Genomic DNA, 26,261 nt, shown 5'->3' with positions numbered 1-26,261 from the left:
CCGACGGCCTGCCACTCCCCCGGGCAGAGTCTCAGCATCCGGAGAAATTCGGTGGAGCGCAGATTGCTGGCCTACTTCGGCACCATTAGCTCCCGGTTAGATTGATGGGCCCCAGACACAATGGCAGCAGTCAGTGCTTGCGTGGCATCAATTTGACCCTGCATCAGAGCAGACAACACATTGATGCCAGCATGCACTGACAACATGGCAGAATGCAGATGTTGTGTGGTCTTGGCCTGCCGCTCAGTGGCTGCTGCCACATCAGCCAAGGCCTGCGCCATCATGTCTGGGACCCCATGGTCACTTGTGGCCTCCATCATCCATTGTAATCTCCAAAGGATGGGCTCAATGGGCCCCCAAAACGCAAATGCCTAGGTTGGGGAGGCCTCCCCAAGTTCAATGCAAGTGCGTCCACACTCTGCGGGATCCTCGACAATGTACCCACGAGCTCGTTGTGCATCTGCATTGACTCCGTGGACATAGCCTTCAAGTCCAGATCCACATCTGCCTGGCTGTGAATAGTACTCAGCAGGGCTGACTTACACTCCGGAGAGCTGGCCCCCGAGCTTGCCCTCGTGCTGGGCGTTGCTTCAGCCCACTGGGACGAGGAGCCTCAGGATCAGAATACCCCAGGAAGATGGCCTCTTCGACCGAGGTGCTCTCCCCACTCAATCCAACTATGGACATCTCGCCCTGTCCCGGGACACTGCTCCCCACCTCCTCCTGCTCATCTTCCCCATTGTCTGAAGACGTAGGCTGACGGGCAGACTGACGCTCTTCTGGCTTATCATCTGTAAGCACAAAGCAACAGGAGTACGGTTATCAGCTGACGAGGGGGCAGGAAGGCAAGAAGGAGGGGGGCATCGTTATTTTGGTTGAAACATCTTGCAAGGCATGTGGCCTCAAGGCTAAGGCGACTCACACAAACGCCCATCTCATTCACATACCATCACTGTTGAGTGGGGGTTCTGCTTCCCCGCCCTCCACCCATGAGGGCGGACACTCACTCCTCCATGTCAGTCAGATCCTGGAGGTAAGCCTGGCCCTCTCCCCGATGATGCAGCTCACGCATATTGTGCGCGAGTTTGACCTGCAATGACAAAATTGAAAAGTTGTAATGGCTGTGTAGGTGCTGGTGTAACACATGTGTCTGCAGTAGGGTACTGGAGAAGTACAACCAATGTTGCTTCTGCAAGATCCTGCAAATCCATTAGCAGGATAGGCATACCAACATCAATGTTCTCACTCAGGCCAACATTCCTAGCATCAAAGCATTGACCACGCTCGATCAGCTCCGCTGGGCGGGCCACGTCATCCGCATGCCCGACACTGGACTCCCAAAACAGGCGCTCTACTCGGAGCTCTGACACGGCAAGCGAGCCCCAGGTAGGCAGAGGAAATTTTTCAAGGACACCCTCAAAGCCTCTGACACCTGGGAATCCCTGGCCCAAGACCACTCAAAGTAGAGGAAAAGCATCCGTGAAGGTGCCAAACACCTCGAGTCTCTTTGCTGGGAGCAAGCTGAAGCCAAGTGTAACCAGCAGAAGGAGCGTACGGCAACCCAAGCACCCCACCCACCCGTTCCGTCTGCCCCACCTGTGACAGAGACTGTAGGTCCCGCATTGGACTCTTCAGTCACCTGAGAACTCATTTTTAGTGTGGAAGCAAGTCATCCTCGACTCCGAGGGATTGCCTAAGAAGACTCACGAATAATATGACGAAGTGTGCATATCTGCATTTCATCCTGCGTAGCATCGCACAGTGGATGTGTGAACGGTAGGTCTGGGGTGCAAACAACTACCAGGAAGTATGAGGCTCAGGACTAGGACCGCATATGAAGAGTTGAAAGGTGCTTGTAGGTGGACTCAGGCTGAGTAAGGAGCTAAGAGGCGAGAGACGCTTGGATGGGCAGGGCATGTCTGGTGAGGCGATGGAGAGGTCTCAGGCAGTTTCAGAAAGGAGGAGCATGGCCTGGTATCCATAGAGAAGGGGCAGGCACTGAAAAGTCTTTACATTGTGTGAGACAGTGAGGTTCACATGAAAGCATTGGAAGGTAAATATAAAGGGTACTCACACTGAAGACCATAGTAAGGCCATTGAATCTATTGCGACATTGCATCGCCATTGTGGGCACCGTGCTCCGGGCTGTAACGTGCTCAGCCACCTCCCTCCAGAGGCTTCTGAAATCCCAAGGCGCTGGCATTCGTCCCCCTCCAGGATGGAGGGCACTCCAGCGACTCTCCACTGCCTCCAGCAAGGCATCATGGGCAGTGGGCGAGAAGCGGGTAGATAGCTAACGTCTTCCTTACTCCTCCATTTTCATGCTCCGAAGATACTGTGGAGCTGGAACTACGCAAGCGCAAACTTGAATTGCCGCGCATTTAAGACTCGGCTGTTCCCGAGGTCTGACTCGGATTTCCATGCGTGCGCAGTGGGTCTGCCAAATTTACCGACCAAACTTTTATTATCGCCCCCCCCACACCTGTAGTGTGCAATGGCTGATTTAGCATCCCGGTCAGCTATTCAACCAAATCCTCAGCGTAAACATTTCAGCCTCTCTAACTCTCTTTCCTCCTTTAAGATGCTCCTTAAAACCTACCTCTTTAACCAAGCTTTTGGTCATCTGCCTTAATTTCTTCTTTTGTGGCTCGGTGTCAAATTTAACTGCTTTGTCTTGTAACACTGCTGTGAAGTGCCTTGGGATGTTTTACTACGTTAAAGGCGCTATATAAATAAAAGCTATTATTATTATTTACTGTTCAGGCCTGCACCTGCCATCAACATCCTGGGGGTCACCATTGACCAGAAACATAACGGGACCAGCCACATAAATACTGTGGCTACAAGAGCAAATCAGAGGCTGGGTATTCTGCGACAAGTGTCTCACCTCCTGACTCCCCAAAGCCATTCCACCATCCACAAGGCACAAGTCAAGAGTGTGATGGAATACTGTCCACTTGCCTGGATGAGTGCAGCTCCAACAACACCCAAGAAGCTTGACACCATCCAGGACAAAGCAGCCTTGATTGGCACACCATCCGCCACCTTAAACACTCACTCCCTCCACCACCGGTGTACCATGGCTGCAGTGTGTACCATCTACAAGATGCACTGCAGCAACTCGCCAAGGCTTCTTCAACAGCACCTCCCAAACCCGGGACCTCTATTACCTAGAAGGACAATGGTAGCAGGCTCATGGGAACACCATCACCTCCAAGTTCTCCTCCAAGTCACACACTTTCCTGACTTGGAAATATATCGCCGTTCCTTCATCATCACTGTGTCAAAATCCTGGAATTCCCTTTGTAACAACAAATGGGAGTACTTTCACTTCACGGACTGCAGCGGTTCAAGAAGGCAGCTCACCACCTTCTTCACAAGGGCAATTTGGGATGGGCAATAAATGCTGGCCTTGCCAATATCCCAGGAGTGAATATTTAAAAAAGCCTGCCCCACAGTTCACTAGCGATGAACTGACAAGGGCCCTCATTCGTATTCGCAGGATGGTGTTTAAGTGCCCCCACTGCCCCCGCCCTACGGACATATGTGCAGGAGGACACAGACGACTGAGCAATTAATCACAGTGGACTTTTTCCCACTCATGCTTTGCTGTTTGGTATTGGGCACCTCCCCCGTTCCAGCTCACTATGCAGCTTGTGAATTTGAGTGGGCGGGACCTTTCAGATCACTGCGCGGCCATGCACCTTATAGGGAACATTGCCCATAAGCCTCTCACTCCTCTGCAAGTAGACCTGGACCTGACGGCTTGCATCCTAGAGTCTTAAGAGAAGTAGCGGCAGGGATTGTGGATGCATTGGTTGTAATTTACCAAAATTCCCTGGATTCTGGGGAGGTCCCAGCATATTGGAAAACTGCAAAAGTAACGCCCCTATTCAAAAAAGGAGGCAGACAAAAAGCAGGAAACTATAAACCAGTTAGCCTAACATCTGTGGTTGGGAAAATGTTGGAGTCCATTATTAAAGAAGCAGTAACAGGACATTTGGAAAAGCAAAATTTGGTCAGGCAAAGTCAGCATGGATTTATGAAGGGGAAGTCATGTTTGACAAATTTACTGGAATTCTTTGAGGATGTAACGAACAGGGTGGATAAAGGGGAACCAGTGGATGTGGTGTATTTGGACTTCCAGAAGGCATTTGACAAGGTGCCACACAAAAGGTTACTGCACAAGATAAAAGTTCACGGGGTTGGGGGTAATATATTAGCATGGATAGAAGATTGGCTAACAAACAGAAAACAGAGAGTCGGGATAAATGGTTCATTCTCTGGTTGGCAATCAGTAACGAGTGGGGTGCCGCAGGGATCAGTGCTGGGACCCCAACTATTTACAATCTATATTAACGACTTGGAAGAGGGGACTGAGTGTAACGTAGCCAAGTTTGCTGACAATACAAAGATGGGAGGAAGGGTAATGTATGAGGAGGACATAAAGAGGCTGCAGGAGGACATAGACAGGCTAAGTGAGTGGGCAAGAATTTGGCAGATGGAGTATAATGTTGGAAAGTGTGAGGTCATGCACTTTGGCAGAAAAAAAATCAAAAAGCAAGTTATTATTTAAATGGAGAAAGATTGCAAAGTGCTGCAGTACAGCAGGACCTGGGAGTACTTGTGCATGAAACACAAAAGGATAGTATGCATGTCCAGTAAGTGATCAGGAAGACTAATGGAATCTTGGCCTTTTTCGCAAAGGGGATGGAGTATAAAAGCAGGGAAGTCTTACTACAGCTATATAAGGTATTGGTGAGGCCACACCTGGAATACTGCATGCAGTTTTGGTTTCCATATTTACGAAAGGATATACTTGCTTTGGAGGCAGTTCAGAGAAAGTTCACTAGGTTGATCCCGGGGATGAGTGGGTTGACTTATGAGGAAAGGTTGAGTAGTTGGGCTTCTACTCATTGGAATTCAGAAGAATGAGAGGTGATCTTATCGAAACGTATAAGATTATGAAGGGGCTTGACAAGGTGGATGCAGAGAGGATGTTTCCACTGGTGGGAGAGACTAGAACGAGAGGGCATGATCTTAGGATAAGGGGCCGCCCATTTAGAACAGAGATGAGGAGAAATTTCTTCTCTCAGAGGGTTGTGAATCTGTGGAATTCGCTGCCTCAGAGAGCTGTGGGAGCTGGGACATTAAATAAATTTAAGACAGAAATAGACAGTTTCTTAAACGATAAGGGGATAAGGGGTTATGGGGAGCGGGCAGGGAAGTGGAGCTGAGTCCATGATCAGATCAGCCATGATCTTATTGAATGGCGGAGCAGGCTCGAGGGACCTTATGGCCTACTCCTGCTCTGATTTCATATGCTCTTAGGTTCTTATGTAAGTACTTATCCAATTGCCTTTTGAAAGTTCCACCACCCTTTCAGGTAGTGCATTGTGTAAAAAGTCAGCCAGCCAGCTGGTGAAGGATAAAGCACTAGAGCCCAGCCTTTAGTTACTTAAACCTTTTATATGTTGATTTCAGTGATTGATGGTTGGTGTCATCACCAATAAAAGAAGGAAGCAAATGCTCCCTTTTAAAGGGGCACAACCAATTAACCGTAAATTAAACTCAAATGAAACTTAACAAAGCAAATCAGAATTTTGGTTCCTGGGAGTGTTGAAGCACTCCAGTCCAACTGATGCCCACTGCTTTAAGCGTACCGGCGGACACTGCGTGCTCCATCTCCATGGAAACCCGGGTGTGAACATAGCCGTGGAAGAGAGGAAGGTCATTGGGTCCAACGACCCCCTTGACCACCTGCTGCCTGGACCTGTTTATGGTCACCTTGGCCAGGCCCAGGAGCAGTCCAACTAGGAGGTCCTCTGATCTGTCCGCTCCCCTCCACACCAGGTGCCCAATGATCAGGACCCTGGGACTGAAGTGCAACCAAAAATTGAGGAGCAGCCTTATCAAAAATCAGGCTGCAATCTCTCACACTCTGTGTATACATGGAACACAGACTCCTCTAGAAATTGCAGGTGGCCTGGGAGTCCGTGAACCTACTTAAAAATTTGTTGTACGGGACTGCTCCATGCAACACCCCCCCACGCCAAGTCCCCAATTTAAACGGAGGACTCCCTAATAGAAATCCCGCTACTAGACACCCCCACCGCATCCTGAGGCAAGATAGGATCTCCGAGGGATGACTCAAGCTGTGAGGAGCTGGCTCTCGAGGGAGGTTTTGAGGGCCGGGCACCAATGAGAAATTCCGTCTGAACAGGAATCAGTTCGGATGGGATCGCTTCACACGCTTAAGCCTTCTCAACACACCTAGGGCCGAGAGCCTCTCATAGCGTCGCAATGGCTTTGGTCGTGGACTGCATGCTGTGCCAGGACATGCGCTGTGCCAGACCCTCTGGTGACATCCAGCCCGCTCCTCCACTATCCAGTATGTCCCTGACTCTGATTACCTTGCCAACCAGGGCTCTCCCCTCCATCAGCCACCTGAAACCGCGGTCGTGGTGGTTCAGATTCCTGAGCCCCGGCTCCCAGAGGATAGACACCACTCCTGTCTGGGGAGAACACCGGCTATAGGCGACCATATTCCAGATTTTGATTAGATCCTGGTAAAAGACAGGCAGCTCCTGCAAGGAGGCATGGTTACTCCCCAGTTTTCTAATCAGGAGCTGCGTGTTATAATTGAGGCCGTGCAGCTGGCGGAAGAAATGCGTCGCTAGCGCACACCATCTGGGAGGATGCTTGATGTACAGGTATCTCTGCAGGGTCTGAAGACGGAAAGTCACAGCCAAGGTATGCATGCACACCAACACCTGACCACCTTCCCTAAGAGGAAGACTCAGAACTGTGGCAGAGGCCCAATGTTTCCTTTTGTCCCAGAAGAAGTCAACCAGCTTCTTCTGCATCTTGGCGACAAACAGGGGAGGGATCAAAGTGACCAACTGGTACCACAGCACAGCAGCCACCAGTTGATTTATGACCAGTGCTCGACCCCTGAAGGACAGCACTCTGAGCAATCCTGTCCAGCGCACAAGCGGTGACTTTGGCTTCCAGCTCTAGCCAGTTCGCCGGCCAGGCTTCCTAGGGCTAAAGTAGACTCCCAGGTAGAGGAGATAAGCGGTATTCCAGGCAAAAGACCTGAGCTCCTCCGGAACATTTCTCATAGTTGATCCTCACAGAGGACGCAGCGGTGTAGATCTGCTGGCAAGTCAACGGGATCCGTGTCCATGAGGGCATGTCACCGGCGTAAGCCAAGAGGACGACCTCCACGCACAGCCCTTGCAGAACCAGTCTCATCAATCTCTTCCACAAGAGGCGTAGGGAAGGCTCGCACAGATAGCATAGAACTGGCCGAACAAGGGCCATCTCTGACGCACTCTTCTCCCATAGCAAAGGGACACCACCAAAGACCCGTTAACCTTAATTAGCCGCTCCGTGACGGTGTACAGAAGTTGGATTTGGGCAATAAAATGCATCTCGAACCCAAATGTGCACAGAGTCCCGAAGAAGTGCTCATGATCCAGGGAAAGGAAGGCGGCCAATAGACCAGCCCTCTGGGAATGGTGGACCAGGTCCCGGGCCAGACGGATGTTGTTGTGGATGGTCCAGCCCAGGATCGTGTAGGGCTGGCCGGAGTGGATCATGTGGCCAGCAAGGTGCCAAGGCGAGCAGACACCGCAGTGCAAGGAGCTCATGGATGATTTTGTCACAAAGATCGAGACCATCCGTTCAGCTGCCTCAGCTGCTTCCCTTCCTTCCCCTACCCCACCGGCCCAAACTTCCTCTGAGGTTCCCCCTTGCCCAAGCCCTGAACTCACATCTTTCTCCACTTTCTCTCAGATCTCCCCTCATGCCCACTCCGAGCTCATCTTGTCCATGAGACCCACTTCTTGCTCCCTCATCCCAATTCCCACTAAACTGCTGACCACCCAACTTTCTTTTCTGGCGCCCATGTTAGCTGATATTGTTAACAGCTCTCTCTCCTCCGGTTCTATCCCCCTCTCCTTCAAATCTGCCGTCATTACCCCTCTCCTCAAAAAAACAAACCTTGACCATTCCGTCCTTACAAACTACCACCTCATCTCCAACCTCCCTTTCCTCTCCAAAGTCCTTGAGTGTGTTTTCGCCTCCCAAATCCGTGCCCAGCTTTCCTGGAACTTGATGTTTGAATCCCTCTAATCAGGTTTCCGCCCAGCTACATTACCGAAATGGCTCTTATCAAAGTCACAAATGACATCCTATGTGACTGTGACAAAGCTGAATTATCTCTGCTCATCCTTCTCAACCTGTCTGCAGTCATTAACATGGTTGACCACTCTGTCCTCCTCCAATGCCTCTCCACCATCGTCCAGCTGGGTGGGAATGCACTCGCTTGAGTCTATTCTTATCTCTCTAATCATAGCCAGAAAATCATCTGCAGCAACTTCTCTCCCCACTTCTGCATCTTTATCTCTGGACCTATCCTTGGCCCCCTTCTATTTCTCATCTACATGTTGCCCCTTGGCAACATCATCCGCAAACACAGCGTCAGTTTCCACATGTACTCTGATGACACCCAGCTCTACTTCACCGCCACGTCTCTCAACCCCTCCACTGTCTCTAAATTGTCAGACTGCTTGTCTGATACTGGATGAACAGAAATTTCCTCCAATGAAATATTTAGAAGACCGAAGCTATTATCTTCGGTCCCTGCCACGAACTCTGTTCCCTAGCCACCGACTCAATCCCTCTCCCTATCATCTATCTTAGGCTGAACCAGACTACGCAACCTTGGTGCCATATTTGACCCTGACATTAGTTTCCGACCACGTATCTGAACCATAACTAAGACCATTTTGTATCACCTCCATAATGTCGATCGATTCCGTCCCTGCCTCAGGTCATCTGCTGCTGAAGCCCTCATCCATGCCTTTGTTACCTTCAGACTTGCCTATTCCAATGCAGTCCAGGCTGGCCTCCCACATTCTATCCTACATAAACTTGAGGTCATCCAAAGCTCGGCTGCCCATGCCTTACCTCGCAACAGTTCCTTTTCACCCTCAACCCTGTGCTCACTAACCTACATTGGCTCCTGGTTCAGCAGTGCCTCTATTTAAAAAAATCTCATTCTTGTTTTCAAATCCCTCCATGGCCTCGCCCCTCCCTATCTCTGTAATCTCCTTCAGCCCCGCCGCCCGAGATAGCTGCACTCCTCTAATTCTGCCCTCTTGAGCATCCCTGATATTAATCACTCAACCATTGGTGGCTGTGCCTTCAGCTGCCAAGGCCCTAAGCTCTGGAATTCCCTGCCTAAGCCTCTCCGCCTCTCTACCTCTCTTTTCTCCTTTAAGACGCTCTTTAAAACCTACCTCTTTGACCAAGCTTTTGGTGATCTGACCTAATTTGTTCTTATGTGGCTCGGTGTCAAATGTTGTTTTAAAACACTCCTATGAAGCGCTTGGGACATTTTACTGCATTAAAGGGGCTAAATAAAAACAAGCTGTTGTTATTGTTACTTCATCAAATAACTCAATCAGGTTAATCAGACATGATTTGCCTTTAACAAATACATGCTGGTTGTCCCTTATTAACCCATGCTTCTCTTAGTGAAAATTGATGATGTCCTTCACCATGGTCTCTATTAGTTTTTCCACCACTGATGTTAAGACTGATTGGCCCTATAGGAAAGACAGTAAGTTGGCTCCATTTGCACCAACAAGTGGCTCTCTGACATTGTGACAGAATATTTCAAAGTCCTACATTTTTGTAGAGGCACAAAAACAGGAGGATGCAGAGGGACAGCAACATGAAGAGGTCCATGAGGATGTGGGCTGAGGAAGATGCTTACACAGTCGTGTCAACAGAAGGCTGTATGCACCCAGGTCTTTCGACAACAGTTTTCCTACTATCACTTCACTGAGGAGCAGTGTGTCCAAAGACTGTGATTTAAGAAAGACGTGGTGACAGAGCTGTGCCATCTGCTGTAGCCAGACCTTGAGCCTCAAACAAGGGTGAGAACGACTCTCAGTGGCAGTGAAGGTCACCATCGCCCTTAATTTCTATACCAATGGATCTTTCCTGGGAGCCACAGCAGACCTCTTAAACATCTCCCAGTATTCTGCCCATTGCTCCATTCGTGATGTCACAGATGCTCTGTACAGAAGGAGGATAGACTACATCTCATTTCCCGATGACCAGACAGAAGCAGCTGGAGTGGTAAACTGACTTTGTCAGGATAGCGGGCTTCCCCATGGTGCAGGATGCCATAGACTGCACACACGTCACCTAGAGGGCGCCACACCACAATCCTGAGATCTTTCGAATCCGAAAAGAGTCCACTCACTTAATGTGCAGTTGGTGTGTGACCACACATGCACAATAATGCCCGTTAATGCCCGCTATCCTGGCAGCAGCTACGATGCCTTCATCCTGCGCCAGACCGGTGTGTCAGCTCTGTTCCAGCTACCTCATGCAGCTTGTACCTGGCTCATGACTCCCCTCCGCAATCCCACCACTCCTGCCCAGCACTCTTACAATGACAGTCATGCCAGCACCAAGTGCATCATTTAGCAGACCATCGGAGTGTTGAAGCAACAGTTCCGCTGCCTTGACTGCTCAGGAGTCCTGCAGTACTCGCCTGACCGGGTGTCCCTCTTCATCGTTGTCTACTGCATGCTTCACAACCTGAGGGCATAGCCGTTGCACCTCAGGAGCACGAGGAGCTGCAGGAAGAGAACGAGGAGCACAGCCGGCAGGCAGGATACGTGGGAGGTCCAAGACCGTCTCATAAGATCTCAGTTCCAATAAGGTCCTCACCATTTCCATTGTGCCTCCCCATAAACATATCAATGAGCCCTTCCTCAATACCACATGCCCAACACAACTAAGATACAAGACCAAACAGTAAAGATGAGAATCAACATTTATGTGTCAAAAATGCAACATCACCATAACATATATCATTCATCTTTGTGCATCTCCTCATGTCTCCTACTCTACAACTACGCCACAGTGTCTGCCCTGTGGCTGCAGAATGGCTGGTGGAAGGCTGCTATGTTTCTGGGCCAGAGACTACAGATGGCCCTCTAGGATGCCCTCGACAAGCTCTGGGCCTGGAAGGCCTGGCTGCAGACTGTAGCACCTCAGGCTGGGCAGCGACAGTCTGGGCTGGCTGGGTGACAGCCGTGGATAGTTGCAATGAGGGAGTGGCAGTGGTGGGATCAGAAATGCTGTCGTCCTGAGAGAGGACAGCAGGTTCCTGCCCCACTAACCCAGTGTCACTCCCCCGGGGATGCACCTCAGCCTTGGCACCAATCTGATGGAGCACAGATTGGTGGTCTGCTGCGGCACCAGGTGATCCCCAGTGGACCCAACGATGATGGCAGCAGTCAGAGCTTGCGTAGCATCATGCTGAGACTGGATGAGAACAGTCTGAGCATCCATGCGAGCAACCATTGGCTCTATTGCGTTGCTTCCGTCTGTGCCCCAATAGAAGCTTCCACATGGCCCATGAGATGCCTCATGAGGTCTGGATCCACACGGTCTGTCCGGGAGTCCACCATCGTCTGCACTCTAGCAATGATGGGCTCCATGGTGTGCGTAGAGCTGTCTACAGTGCAGGAGGCAGACTCCTCCACACTCCTTACCACTTGCGACAGTATCTCGGGCGTCCTTGCCATTGCCCCTATCCTGTCAGAGTGCATGGCCTTCACTCTTTGTTCAGACATCTCCCCAATGAGGTCCTCATCTGAGTTCTGTGGAACAGAACTCACACATGAACTCCCAAACTTGCCTTACCCCTTGACCCTGCTGCAGCCCGCTAGGCCCTATGCGTCACCCAGTGCAGACCCCTCTCTTAAGCTCAACTACAACAATCACGTACTCCATGTATCTGAGCTGGTGCGTGCGAGTGTGAGAAGCAGTGACGCAGTGCTTGGATCGTCCTCCTCTTCCACCATTTCTGCTCCCTGCAGACTGGGTTGAGGGGTTTCAGGCACAGGCTGGGCCACAGGTGGGGTATTGTCTGAAAACACAAATGGCACAAGAATCGTGTTAAGGTGAGGGAAGGGGGCAGGCATGCAGGAAGAAAGGTGGTCAAAATGTGGTGTGGCTAAATGATAAGGCCTTCTGCTTTAAATGGAAGGTGGGATGAGAGGAAGGCTTTCACTTACCAGTGTTGGCCCCAGCAGGCTCAGCAGTCCCCACTGCCACGGGGATGGCCACCTGTGGGCCCATAGGCGAAGTACTCGCTCCTCCAGGTCTGTGAGCTGGTGCAGGTCAGGCTCCCCTTGCCACCCCCCTCCCCCTCCCCCTCCTGTTTGCTGCTGCTGCAGCCTATTATGTGGCATCTTGGCCTGCAAAATAAAGGAATCTTGGTGAGTAACAGTGCAGTTATGTATGGGCAGCTTAAACAGTTGTAATTCTAAGCAAAGCATCAAATGAGACAATAACTGTGAGTAGGGACATCCTGAGTTAAATGCTGGTTTGCTGAGTCTGCACAAAGGCTGCCTTGTAAGAATTGTGGGAACAGATAGAGGCTCACAGGTTCATGGGTGCGAGTTGGGGGAACACGTATTCACTTTGACCAGATGAGTGAGGTCGCAGAACTTCTTGCGACATTGTGTGGGTGTGCGATCAAGGACGGAAGTGCCTGACCCTCGGCCGCCACCTCTGCCCAGATAGCGCTGAGAAGCTGTGGAGCGGACCTCCCAGCTGGAGGGAAAAGGATGCATCTCCTGTCCTCCACTGCCCCCTCCAGTGTCTCCAATTCAGCGTCCGAGAAACGGCTGACCCTTGGGCTGCTTCTCCCAGCTGCCATGAAGGCCCTCACTAAGCAGCTACTGAACTGTGAAGAACAAGAGAATCAGCAGAACAAACCTGCGAGGTATCCCCTTTAAGAAGCCCAATGGCCAGGTGACTTATTATGAGTGAATTAAACTCACCTGAAATTGGTTGCACATTTCCACCACCGCCCCTGCAGTGTCCCTCCAGCGCCACATAGAGGCCATTTAACGCACCAACACGCAGCTCTCTAATTTGCCAAACAAAGTGCCGAATTTACAAACTTCCTCCGCTCATCTCGGCCGGCGCTAACTTTTCATTTCATTCAAATTATGCGCCCCAAACCCAGCGCGGGGCAATTTCAGCCCCTAACTCTTTTGTTAAAGGAGTGGACAAATGAATTTTGTACGAATACAGTAAGCATTCACATGCTTATATCAAGCAATCTAATTTCAAAAGGATGATATTAAGGAAAGTGATGACTTGGATTAATGTGTTTTTACAAATATCTGTAGTGTTATTTTTGCCCAGATTTCTGTTCGATATCCTTATGTGTAGCATTGTTTCCAAAGCAATTCGATACTGTGACAGATGTCAACTTGTGAAGCCAGATCGCTGTCATCACTGCTCGGTCTGTGACAAGTAAGCATTTATTTACTTTTTATAACATTTCTAACAGTTTAGTATACTCGTCTTTAGTTTTACCTTGACTTCCAGTACCATACCTATTATAACTTTTTTTTAGACTGAATACCAAAGGAACTCATAATACGATATTTCTCAAGTTTGTACAGTTCTTTTTTATAAACTTCTTTGGGCATTTCCCACTAGTGTCACTGTTCAAGTTTACATTTACACTGCTATTAGTCACCATTATAGCAGCCACGCAACAACATGAGAGGAAGGGGAGTGTTTGTTCTACAACATTACGATGCTTGGACAGGGAAATTATGAGGTCAGCTGGCAGGAAAAGTACGTTTCACTAAAGACTAATGACTTAGAAAGAAATTGGGGGTAATTTTATTTGTCTGAATGAAATTGTTGTTACACTGCTATAAGTAGGTACAAAATAGAAATGGGTTTCTGGAAATAGTGTTGTAATATTACAGCAGAACATAGTAGGAGGTTTTGGTGCTGGCTTATTGTTAATTATACACTATTTTCATTTGAGTAAATATAATGAAAGAAATTAGTTGTATTTATATAGCAATTTTCATGACCTCAGGATGTCCCAAAGCACTTTACAACCAGTGAAATACTTTTAAGGTGTAATCATTGTTGTAATGTAGGAAACGCAGCATCCAGGTCCTACAAACAGTAATAATGACCAGATAATCTGTTTTTGTGATGTTGGTTGAGGGATAAATATTTACCAAGACACCAAGGTCAACGCCCCTGCTCTTCTTCAAATAGTGCCATGAGATCTTGGTCTCTCATGGGGACCTAGTTCATTTTAACCACTACCTTGAACAATAGGCTAACCAGTGGCATATGGTGGTGGTTGCTCCCAGTTCCGGTATTGAAGCTTTAAATGTCTCAAAAGGAGATCTTGAAGATACTTTTTAGAAGGTACAAGGGCCATCCGCCCAGCTGTTGATTCATATCAGTACCTGAATGGTCCTGATGGATGACAACTTCAATCTAGACACAGTTATTCAGGAACATGCATAGAAGGCGCAAAGTTTACTTTGGTTTTTCTCATCTTGTTTCAATGATAGCGAAGTCCCAATGCAGGTTGATCTTTGGTGTATAAGACGTATGATCAATCACTTCTCGTTAATGATTCTGAACTCCTGGGCACGCAACGTGAGTACTTCCATTGGTCCATGTGCGTGATCCAAGACTAATCATGATTTACATTATTACGCCATTCTGCACCAAGATGCTTGTACACCATCAGGATATATTGTTTCCTGTGAAATTCATAACCATGTTTTTCTTCCTGTCAGACCTCTGAAACACTTTAATTTTGTACCAGCTTTAGTATAACAGTTAACATTCACACAGCGGAGTAATTTTCCAATATATACTGCCAGTGGGTGAGGTTCCTTGCTGCCAGTACAAACTCAGACAATGATCCCCAATATGATTGATTATTATAAAATATTAAAATCAATGATTTTCTGTTATTCAACAGGTGCATTTTGAAGATGGACCATCACTGCCCTTGGTATGTAAAAACTTTGATATGTTGCATTGAATCAGCCTCTTACTGGCTACTTCATCAAATGTCAATGCTCCAAATGATAATATAATTTCTCAGAGGGTTGTAAATCTGTGGAATTCGCTGCCTCAGAGAGCCTTGGAAGCTGGGACATTGAATAAATTTAAGACAGAAATAGACAGTTTCTTAAATGAAAAGAGGATAAGAGGTTATGGGGAGCGGGCGGGGAAGTGGAGCTGAGTCCATGATCAGATCGGCCATGATCTTATTGAATGGCGGAGCAGGCTCGAAGGGCCTTATAGCCTACTCCTGTTCCTATTTCTTATGTTCTTAGTAAGATCCAAATATACTACATCCACTGGTTCCCCCTTATCTACCCTGCCCGTTACACCCTCAAAAAACTTTAATGGATTTGTAAAACATCATTTCCGCGCCTAATCATATTGTGATTTTCGAAGTGCCCTTTTACCACATTCTTCATAATAGATTCTAGTATCTTCCCTACTACTGATGTCAGGCTAACATGGCCTAACTTGGCACAATCTATGTCAATGATTTCCATGAGGGGACCAAATGTAATATATTAGTGGGAATCTGCAAATCTGTACCCCTCAAAAATGGTTGAGGGGTGAGGGGTCCCCACAGTTTATGGGGGTTAAGAAGTCCTACGCAAGAGGTTAGTGTGCAAAATTAAAGCACATGGTATTGGGGGTAATGTACTGACCGTAGATAGAGAACTGGTTGGCAGACAGGAAGCAGAGAGTCGGGATAAACGGGTCCTTTTCAGAATGGCAGGCAGTGACTAGTGGGGTACCGCAGGGCTCAGTGCTGGGACCCCAGCTATTTACAATATACAATGATTTAGACGATGGAATTGAGTGTAATATCTCCAAGTTTGCAGATGACACTAAGCTGGGTGGTGGTGTGAGCTGTGAGGAGGATGCTAAGAGGCTGCAGGGTGACTTGGACAGGGTAGGTGAGTGGGCAAATGCATGGCAGATGCAGTATAATGTGGATAAATGTGAGGTTATCCACTTTGGGGGCAAAAACAGGAAGGCAGAATATTATCTGATTGGCGGCAGATTAGGAAAAGGGGAGGTGCAACGAGACCTGGGTGTCATGGTACATCAGTCATTGAAGGTTGGCATGCAGGTACAGCAGGCGGTGAAGAAGGCAAATGGTATGTTGGCCTTCATAGCGAGAGGATTTGAGTAAAGGAGCAGGGAGGTCTTACTGCAGTTGTACAGGGCCTTGGTGAGGCCTCACCTGGAATATTGTGTTCAGTTTTGGTCTCCTAATCTGAGGAAGGACATTCTTGCTATTGAGGGAGTGCAGCGAAGGTTCACCAGACTGATTTCTGGAATGGCAGGACTGACCTATGAAGAAAGACTGGATCGACTGGGCTTATATTCACTGGAATTTAGAAGAATGAGAGGGGATCTCATAGAAACATATAAAATTCTGACAGGACTGGACAGGTTAGATGCAGGAAGAATGTTCCCGATGTTGGGGAAGTCCAGAACCAGGGCTCACAGTCTAAGGATAAAGGGTAAGCCATTTAGGACCGAGATAAGGAGAAACTTCTTCACTCAGAGAATTGTGAACCTGTGGAATTCTCTACCACAGAAAGTTGTTGAGGCCAGTTCGTTGGATATATTCAAAAGGGAGTTAGATGTGGCCCTTACGGCTAAAGGGATCAAGGGGTATGGAGAGAAAGCAGGAATGGGGTACTGAGGGAATGATCAGCCATGATCTTATTGAATGGTGGTGCAGGCTCGAAGGGCCGAATGGCCTACTCCTGCACCTATTTTCTATGTTTCTATGTTTCTATCCAAGTTTGCTGATGATACAAAACTAGGTGGGAATGTAAAGAGGCTTAAAGGGGATATAGACAAGTTAAGTGAATGGGCAAGAACATGGCTAATGGAATATAATGTAGAGAAATGTGAACTTATCACTTTGGTAGGAAAAATAGAAAAGCAGAGTATTTTTTAAATGGTGAGGGATTCGGAAATGTTGGTGTTCAGAGGGAGCTGGGTGTCCTTGTACATGAATCACTGAAAGTTAACATACAGGTACAGCAAGCAATTAAGAAAGCAAATGGCATGTTGGCCTGTATTACAAGAGGATTTGAGTATAAGAGTAAAGATATCTTACTGCAATTATATAGAGCCCTGGTGAGACCATACCTGGAGTATTGTGTACAGTTTTGGTTTCCTTACCTGAAGAAGGATATACTTCCCATAGAGGGAGTGCAACAAAAGTTCACCAGACTGATTACTGGGATGGAGGGGATTGTCCTATGAGGCGAGATAGAGTAGACTAGGCCTATATTCTCTGAAGTTTAGGAGAATGAGAGGTAATCTCATTGAAACATACAAAATTCTTACAGGGCTTGACAGGGTAGATGCAGGGAGGGTGTTTCCCCTGGCTGGTGAGTCTAGAACTAGGGGTCCCAGTCTCAGACTAAGTGAGTGGCCATTTAGGATTGAGATGAGGAGAAATTTCTTCACTCAGAAAGTTGTGAACCTTTAGAATTATCTGCCCCAGAGGGCTGTAGAAGCACAATTGTTGAGTACATTCAGGACAGAGATCGATAGATTTTTGGATATTAAGGGAATCAAGGGATTTGGGGATAGTGCAGGCAAGTGGAGTTGAGGTAGAAGATCAGCCATGATCTCATTAAATGGCAGAGCAGGCTCAAGGGGCCAAATGGCCTACTCCTGCTCCTACTTCTTATATTCTTATGTTCCTATTGTTCACTGTTTTTTCTCTTCCTTAGTTCTTGAACAGCAGGGTTACATTTACTACTTTCCAATTCATGGGGATTATTCTAGAATCTTGGGATTTCGGGAAGATCAAAACCAATGCATCCACTATCTCTGCAGCCACCATTTTAAAAGCCCTTGGGTGTACGCCATCAGGTCCCGGGGATTTGTCAGCTTTTGTTCCCATTAATTTCTCAAGTGCCTTTTCTTTACTAATATTAATTACTTTAACTTCCTGACTCTGATTAGAACCTTGGTTCCCCACAGTTTCTAGTATATTCTTTGTGCCTTCTGCTGTTAAGACAGACACAAAGGCCACAATGTCGCCTACGTCTGCAGGTCCGTGGCTAGCGACGCCGATGGCGAGTCTCGACCCCGCAGCTGGCTCCAGCCCACCGTGTACAATGATTTTTTGCTGATTGGGTTTGTTAAGCCCGCGCAGCGCATTTACTAGCCAATGGAAGGAAGTGGGCCTGATGACGTCATTTGATGACGCCAACCGGTTTCCTTAAAGGGACCATGTGCAAATTTATTTTGACAGTTGTTCGGTCAGTGTTCTACAACACTGAGGTGCTGCAAACACTGACAAGTACTGCACAAAGATGCACAGTTGCACCCAGGCTCTCCCATAACTCCCTCAATATGCTTATGGAGGTAGTCACAGGGAAGTTCTCTTCGCTTCCAATCGGCGGAAGAGACCTCCCCAGGAGACCAACGCAGACTGGTTGCACATTGCACAGTAGGACACAAGCAGGGATGTCATCAGGAGGACCAGGCTGCAGTGGTGCAAATCTTTCAATGATCTCAGTAGATCACGAAACGATATTGCAAAGTCACACTCAACCTCATCCTGCTGTGCCACTCATCACATCCACATAACTCTGCCTTCCCTATCTGACTCCTCCACATCCTAACTTACCTTGCACTTCCACCCATCCCTTCCTAACTACATTATCACTTCCCCGTCTCACTAGTCGCACTCACACTCACCCTCATTCTATTCCAATCATACCAACTAACAACACACTTGGGTGTTTTATGCAATGTTCGTGTAAAGTTTCTATTAATGTGGTGTCAAACATTGAAACCTTTATTTTCAACACTTTGCATTCTTGGACAAACCTATGTGCACCTTTGGAAGTAGCTTAGTGAGTTGCAATCAATGGTGAGACATAACGGTACTCCCTGCAATGGTGATGAGTGTAAAAAAATTGGTTTGAGTATTGTAAGGATGCTTTATGGTGTTGGAGCCAACCTGGCGCATCATGTGGCAGCCAGGGTGTACAGTGTCAAGTGAAGTAAATCTGGCCATGGTGAAGCCATCCTTGGCCTCCCATGCAGCAATGTGGTCATGTGCTGATGCCCTCTGTCCTATGCAGCATCAATTGATTGTGTAGAAGGTTGGTGTTGTTGTTGGTGCTGCTGGTGTGCCTGGTGCTGATGGTGTTGGGGCTGATCGTGGTGGGACTCTGAGGACCAAGATGAGATAGTTTCAAGGGCACCAATGCTGATGTAATAGCTGGCAAGTGAACTGAGATGACAGAAGCAATCAGTCACTGGTGAGAGAGGTTGTTCCAATGAGGTGACACTGGATATAGAGAGTTTACCCCCAAACACTTTCAACCTGCATAAAGCCCAATCTGTCTTCCAAATGCAGTAAGTTACAAGTTCTGAGCTTGGAAAGTGAACAGCTGTGAGATGGGAACGTTTATAGCACATTTGCAGCTGTCAAGTAATGACATGACTCCATGGTCATACAACTCTCGACCTCCTTAGCTGGTGATCCCCAAGCAGTATAGACCCCGTGGGCGACCGAGTAAAATGATATAGTGAGCTCAAAATACTTCTTAATGGGCTGTTAACAAGGTCATAATGACCTGAATTGCCTCCCCTGCCGCTGCGTGTTAGGTTTGTCCAGCGCTGACAGACACGACATCTGGGGAAGGCGCATGACGGCGGATTGACAGGGGTCTCAACCCGCTGTCAAAAAAAAAACAATTTTCCCACCTGACACACCACCAAATGCATCCGCTGACCCCCCCCAAAAAATTCCCTCCAAAATATTTGTTTAACGTCTCTGCCATTTCCTTATTCTCCACTATAATTTCTCCTCTGCCTCAAAGGGATCCACGTTTACTTCGCTAATCTCTTCCTTTTTAGATACTTGTAAAATCTCTTACAATCTGCTTTTATATTTCTTGCCAGTTTACTCTCATATTCTATTTTCTCCCTCTTCATCAATTTCTTAATCATCTTTTGCTGATTTCTAAGACCCTCCCATTCCCCAGGCTTACTACACTTTTGGCAGCATTCTCTGGGGCCGAAATTGCCCCCTTCTTAAGCTCCATTACCGCCTCTAAAGGTCTTACCGATTGGGGGCAGACAGATGGGCCGACCCATCCTAAATTGCCCCCGGGTAGGGTGTGACAGGAATGGGTTTCCACGCCGCCCGTGCTGCCGCCCGTTGGGTCATTGGTCGGTGCCACTGACAAGTTTCCCCTTCGGGAAGCTGTGTGTGCCTGGATGGTGCAGTCCGCCCTTAACTGAAGGGGAGGGACGTTGTGACGCATGACGCTGATGACTCGTTGCATCAGCCGACCTGCTACAAGGCCACTTCCACCCCTCAACTCCACCCCGACAGGAAATGCAGAACAAAGACCAGAATATAGACCAGAATATTGGCGCAAGATCCGCCCCGTGTAACTTCAAGATTGGTGTGCGCTTACTTTTTGGTCGAGGGGCAATTTTGGCCCCTCTGTCTCTTTTAATATAATACAATTCTGAACTTATCTGGTTAGCCATGGCTGTACCACTTTTTCAGTGGAATTTTTATTTCTCAAAGGAATTTATATTCTTTGAGAATTATGAATTATTTCTTTAAATATTTGCCATTGCTTATCTAGTGCCATATCTTTTAATCTAATTTTCCAATCTACCTCTGCCAACTCACCCCTCATACTTCTGTAAACTGGCTTTGTTTAAATTGAAGACCCTAGTTTCAGATTTGTTATGAAATACTATCATGTTCTGATTACTCTTCCGCAGAGCATCCTTTGCTAAAAGTTTACTAATTAACCCTGTCTCATTTCACAATACTAAATCTAAAATAGCCTGTTCCATAATTGGTTCCTCGACATATTGTTCTGTACACTGTCTTGAATGCATTCCATGAATTCGTCCTCCAAGCTACTTTTGCCAATTTGGTTTTACCCAGTCTATATGAAGATTAAAGTGCCACAGGATTATTGCATTACCCTTATTACATGCTCCTCTAATTTCATGATTTATACTCTGTCCAACATGATGATTACTGCTAGGGAGCCTACAGATTAATCCCAACAGTGTTTTCTGCCCTTTTTTATTTCTTAGCTCACCAATACTGATTCACCCTGATTTTCTGGGCTTTGATCCTTTCTTCCTACTGCCTTTATCACATCCTTTATTATCAGGGCTAGTCCGCCTCCTTTTCCATTTTGCTTATCTTTTCTAAAAGTCAAGTACCCTGGGATATTTAGTTTCCAATCTTGATCAACCTGCAACCATGTCTCAGTAATGGCTACTGGATCAAACCCATTTATCTCTAATTGTGCCATTAATTCATCTATCTTGTTACAAATGCTTCTTGCATTCAGATATAGCACCTTTAAGTTTAATTGTTTACTATTTTTCCCTGATGTGGCCTTAATCGCTACTGTCCTATCAGTGTTACTAAACTCTGGTCGAGTGAGGTCAGTGCTTCGATGCTGGGGATGTTGGCCTGATCGAGGACGCTAACGTTGGTGCATCTGTCCTCCCAGGAGATTTGCAGGATCTTGCGGAGACATTGTTGATGGTATTTCTCCAGCGACTTGAGGTGTCTACTGTATATGGTCTACGTCTCTGAGCCATACAGGAGGGTGGGTATCACTACAGCCCTGAAGACCATGAGCTTGGTGCCAGAATTGAGGGCCTGATCTTCGAACACTTTCTTCCTCAGGCGGCCGAAGGCTGCGCTGGCGCACTGGAGGCGGTGCTGAACCTCGTCATTGATGTCTGCTCTTTCTGATACTGACCACACGCGACCGGCTCCGTTGGACGAGCCACATTGTTCACATGCCTGACTCCCAAAGCAAGCGCTCTACTCGGAACTCCTACACGGTAAGCGAGCCCCAGGTGGGCAAACGTTTCAGTGACACCCTCACAGCCTCCTTGATAAAATGCAACATCCCCACCGACACCTGGGAGTCACTGGCCAAAGACCGCCCTGATTGGAGGAAGAACATCCAGGAGGGCACTGAGCACCTCGAGTTTCGTCGCCGAGAGCATGGGCAAACAGGGAGGGTTTCAGCCGGGCCAGTTGCCAGGCTGCCTGTTGGCGGCCTGGCCGAACTTGCGGGCATAATTGTTGACCCAACCTGCCACGGGGCAATTTATGAACAAGGCAATATCCCGTGGGGCAATTTTGGAAATGGGTCCCCACTGGTCAGTAAGGGTCGCCGCGTGCATGAAGCAGCAGGAAAATGGGCGGAGCGGTCCCCTGCACAACTCCAACACTAGTGGGCCAAATTTCGGCCTGAGTTGCTCCTGTTTTTTTGGAGCAACTGGTTTAGAATGGAGTATCTTAGAAATTGCAATTCTCGGCATTTAGTTTGCCGAGAATTGCAATTTTGGGAGGGTGGGAGGAGGGGGGGGGAGGAGAGAGGAGAGGAGAGGGAGGCTGAACAGGCCGGGCCCGGCCGGGCCCAAGACTTCGAGTGGGGACCGGATTTAAAGGTAGGTGGCCGTGGGTCGTGTCGGGTCTGGGAGTTGCGGGGGGTTAGGTCGGGTCCGGGGGAAGCGGGCGTCGGGTCTGGTCCGGGGGCGGGGGGCGGTGGGGGGGGAGTCAGGTCGGGTCGGGGGGGGGAGTCGGAATGGGAGCTGGGGGGGGGAGGGGGGGCGTGTTTGAGAGAGCCAGCTGAAGGGAGGAAGCAGGAGCTGGACGTGGGAGGTACAGTCTAATCCACGCAGCCCCAGTGAGGCCATTCGGCCAGGGCACGGGGCTGCGTGCTTCGGGCCCCTCCCACACAGTTTTGGGCACCTGTAGCTACTGCACATGCGTGCCCACTGTAGTACGACTGTGCAGAGGTCCCGGCACTGTTTTCAGCGCAGGGACCTGGCTCCGCCCCCCCACAGCTCGTGCTGCGCCGCGCCCAACTCCAGAGGACCTGCAGGGAGCCGGAGAATCGGTAAGTATTTTTTAGGCGCACTTTCTGGCGCGATAAACGGGCGTCCAGGTCGGGGCTGCGCCATTCTAGGCGCGGCCCGAAACTTGGGCCCTAAATGAAGGCATTATCAAAAATGGTGGCCCCTCCGCGGCGACTTGTTGGCCAGTCCGCAACGACTGTGGTCATGTGCCTTATAGAAAAGGGCATTTTCGGCCCCCCAAGCTTATTGGCATTATACTTAAAGCATGGACCAATATTGGGTACAGTTGAATTGCAACTCATCATTGCCACAGGCTTTTGGAACTACTTAAAGGGAAGGTTCGTTGATACTGCAGCATCTCATTCTCAGCATTGCTGGCTGTGCAGCTGCCTCAGCAAACAGCAGCAGGTCAAGGAGAAGGTGCCGGAGGACTGAACCACGTGTGCTCCTGGCAGGTCCACGTCCCAGGGAGAGAGCCTGCAGATTCTGCGATGAAGCATTGGAGGCATTGGTGTTCGCTGTGGAGGGACGGAGGGCGGTGCTCAACCTGACAAGTGGCAGGAGGCCCTCGCCACAAGTCTTCCGCACCATGTGGAGGGAGGTGGCGCAGCATGTCTCGGGCAGCACTGTGGTTCCCAGGACCCACACACAGTGCAGGAAGAAATTTAACGACCTCACTCGGGTGGTCAGGGTGAGTGAATGCTTCAACAATTGCTATATACCACTATCTGTACCACAATCTTCACACACTGCCCAAAGCACTACACCCCCAGCACTCACCTAGCAACAATCTACCTACTACAACTAACACCCACATCTCACACCTTGCACTCAATGACAGCTATTCAACTATGGGAGGCACATCACCCAAACACATTGCTCCACACTCACTCACACACTTTATTTTCTCTTGCAGGCCAAGGTGGCGCACAACAGGAGGGTGCAGGAACGCACAGGCGGGGACAAGCCAACACCAAACCACTGTCTGCGCTGGAGAACCGAGTGCTGCAGATTATTGGGCGCCAGTTGGTGGCCACCGGCGGCATTGACCCCTTGGGGACAACAACAACATGTTCATCCCTACTCCTTCTCACATCCCACTTCCCCCTCACCCCACAAGCGTTCCGCACTTTCCACCTAATCATGCTGTATACAGGCATTTCTCCCTTCCTGTCCCCTCCTCTCACCGTAACCCGACTCTTGTGCTTTGATGCTTTCAGATAATGAGCAAGCACCTGAGCAGCCTGTCCCTGAGGCAGGGTAGAAAGCGAGGCGGGAGAAGAGGAGGAAGAACACACCGCATCACTGCATGTCTGACCCGCAGGCACAAACTCAGACACAGGCACTACATGTTCTTTAGAGGGACCTGCACAGGGTGAGGCAGCGGAGATGAATGGGCTGCAGCAAGGTCAGGGGGAAAGGGTAGCTCAGGGGCCAGCTCCCCTGGGGGCAGGTTTGTGCAAGGGTGCTGCTGCACAGGTCTCAGATGAGGACCTTGATGAGGAGGCCTTTAGAAGATTTGTGATGGGCGGCAAACAGAGATGATCGGTGAAATGGTAAGATTGCCCGAGAGCCTCTTGGCAAAGATAAGGAACGAGGAGTCCACCTCCAACATTGCACAAGGCTCTGCGCACATGATGGAGCCCATCATTTCCAGTCTGCAAAGGATGTTAGGCTCCCAGAGAGACTGTGGCGACCCAGACCTGATGCGGCGTGTGATCTGGCAGCTTCCATTGTAGCACAGGCGGAAGCGACGCAACATCTTAGTGCTGTAATGGAGTCTATGCTTGGTGGCATCCAATCTCAGACTGCTGTCATGCAGTCTCCGCTTGATGCCACGCAAACTCCTACTGCTGACATTGTGGCTGGGTCTACCATTGTTGACCAGGGCTTTCGCGATATCACAGCAGGGATGCTGAGGTGCTGCCCCAGGGGCGTGGCAGTGGGTCAGTGGAGCAGGAACCTGCTGTCCTCTCTCAGGATGACAGCATTCCTGATCTCACCACTGCCACTCTACCATTGCCCTTGTCGCTGCTTGATATCCAGCCAGCCCAGATGGGTGTCACCAGGCCCAGAGCTGGTTGAGGGTGCCCTGCAAGGCCATCAAGTCTGCCGCATAGACGTTCAGCAGCCTTCCACTAGGCGTGCTGTAGCCGTTGGGCCAACACTTTATAGGAGCACTGGAGCAGGAAAAGTCACAGTAATGACAAGCACTAAGGGATTGTACAAGGGTGAAAATTAGAGTAAATATGTGCCCACTACTTTTTGATAAATTTATTACCTCATTTACCATTCTTTTGTGGTGTCTCTCATTTCAACTTTGTGCTGTGATATGGCCTGCTAGAGGGATGGAATGATGGGGATGTGATGAGCAATGAGGATCTGGTGTTTAAGTCATCCTAGTGTGAGGCTGGTGATCTGTTTGAAGGAGGTGGCAGAATTCTGTGACCACATCCTTGGTGAGGCAGAGTCATCTAATGCACTGATCCTTGCTTAATTGGAGAAGTGCTCTCGGAATACCCTCGGAGGATCAGGCCCTCCTGGTGAGAGACCTGATGTCCCTCCTCATCTCTCTGCGCACATGTTCCCGTATTTCTTGCTGCCTATGCTCCCTCAGCCGTAGATCCTGGAGGGCGAGATGGCAGGCCAATACAGCCCCCATTAATGTTACCAAGTGTAGCAGTTTGAATCTTTAAAGAATAAATGTAGCTACTTTTTAGTTGACAGAAGACTACTGATACGAAAAAAATTTGAAATGAATGAATGAAACTGTTGCAGTGGGTGAAACTAACAAAAAAACACTGAAACTGCACTAACCTGAAAGCTACTGTAAATAACATCTCTGGGGCTGGCTTCCTGATAATGCACGGCAGCTCTCCCTGTCGGTGATTACTCTAAGCAGTGAGGTAGCTGACGAGAATCAATTTTGCAAATCGGGTGGTCAGTAAGCGGTGCACACTCACTGACGTCACGATCTACCTGGCATTGACATTCCCGGAGATAACCTCTTACCGCAGCGCCAAAGTGGGATCGAATTTGGCGTGTGGCGCTGGATTTCTCTTGCCTCGACGATACTGCTCTAGTGCCCCATTAATGCCAGGTGCTATCGGGAGGCGCTAAGGGAACAAATTTTTACCCCTATGGCCCTTCCTGACACAATGCTTTTACTCAAATCGCTACTCTGCTCTCCAGCCTTGACTGTTCTCTTCAGACTTATAAATTTACCCTTATCAGAGGCATTGGTAGACTATACACTGATGACATCCAGCTCTACTTTACCACCGCCTCTCTCGACCACTCCACTGCCTCTGTGTTGTCAGACTGCTTGTTCAACATCCAGTGCTGAATGAGCTTCAATTTCCTCTAATTAAACATTGGGAAGACCAAAGCCATTGTCTTTGCACCCACGCCACAAACTCCCTTCCCTCGCCACCAATTCCATCTCC

The 26,261-nt window shown here is 48.8% G+C and overlaps 1 protein-coding gene across 1 annotated transcript in view; it reads left to right on the top strand.

Moving 5' to 3' along the window:
• The window catches only part of zdhhc2 (zinc finger DHHC-type palmitoyltransferase 2), a 248,732-nt gene that overhangs the window by 106,650 nt on the left and 115,821 nt on the right, over window positions 1–26,261 (top strand). The window contains exons 5-6 of the mRNA XM_070862621.1: window positions 13,293–13,362; window positions 14,858–14,890. Coding sequence (XP_070718722.1) covers window positions 13,293–13,362; window positions 14,858–14,890 — 103 coding nt within the window. The remainder of the gene's footprint in view (window positions 1–13,292; window positions 13,363–14,857; window positions 14,891–26,261) is intronic.

Source organism: Pristiophorus japonicus, chromosome 2 (genome assembly GCF_044704955.1).
Source record: "Pristiophorus japonicus isolate sPriJap1 chromosome 2, sPriJap1.hap1, whole genome shotgun sequence".
In the NCBI taxonomy this organism is placed as follows: Eukaryota; Metazoa; Chordata; class Chondrichthyes; family Pristiophoridae; genus Pristiophorus; species Pristiophorus japonicus.
This window is presented reverse-complemented; position numbering and strand designations above follow the sequence as displayed.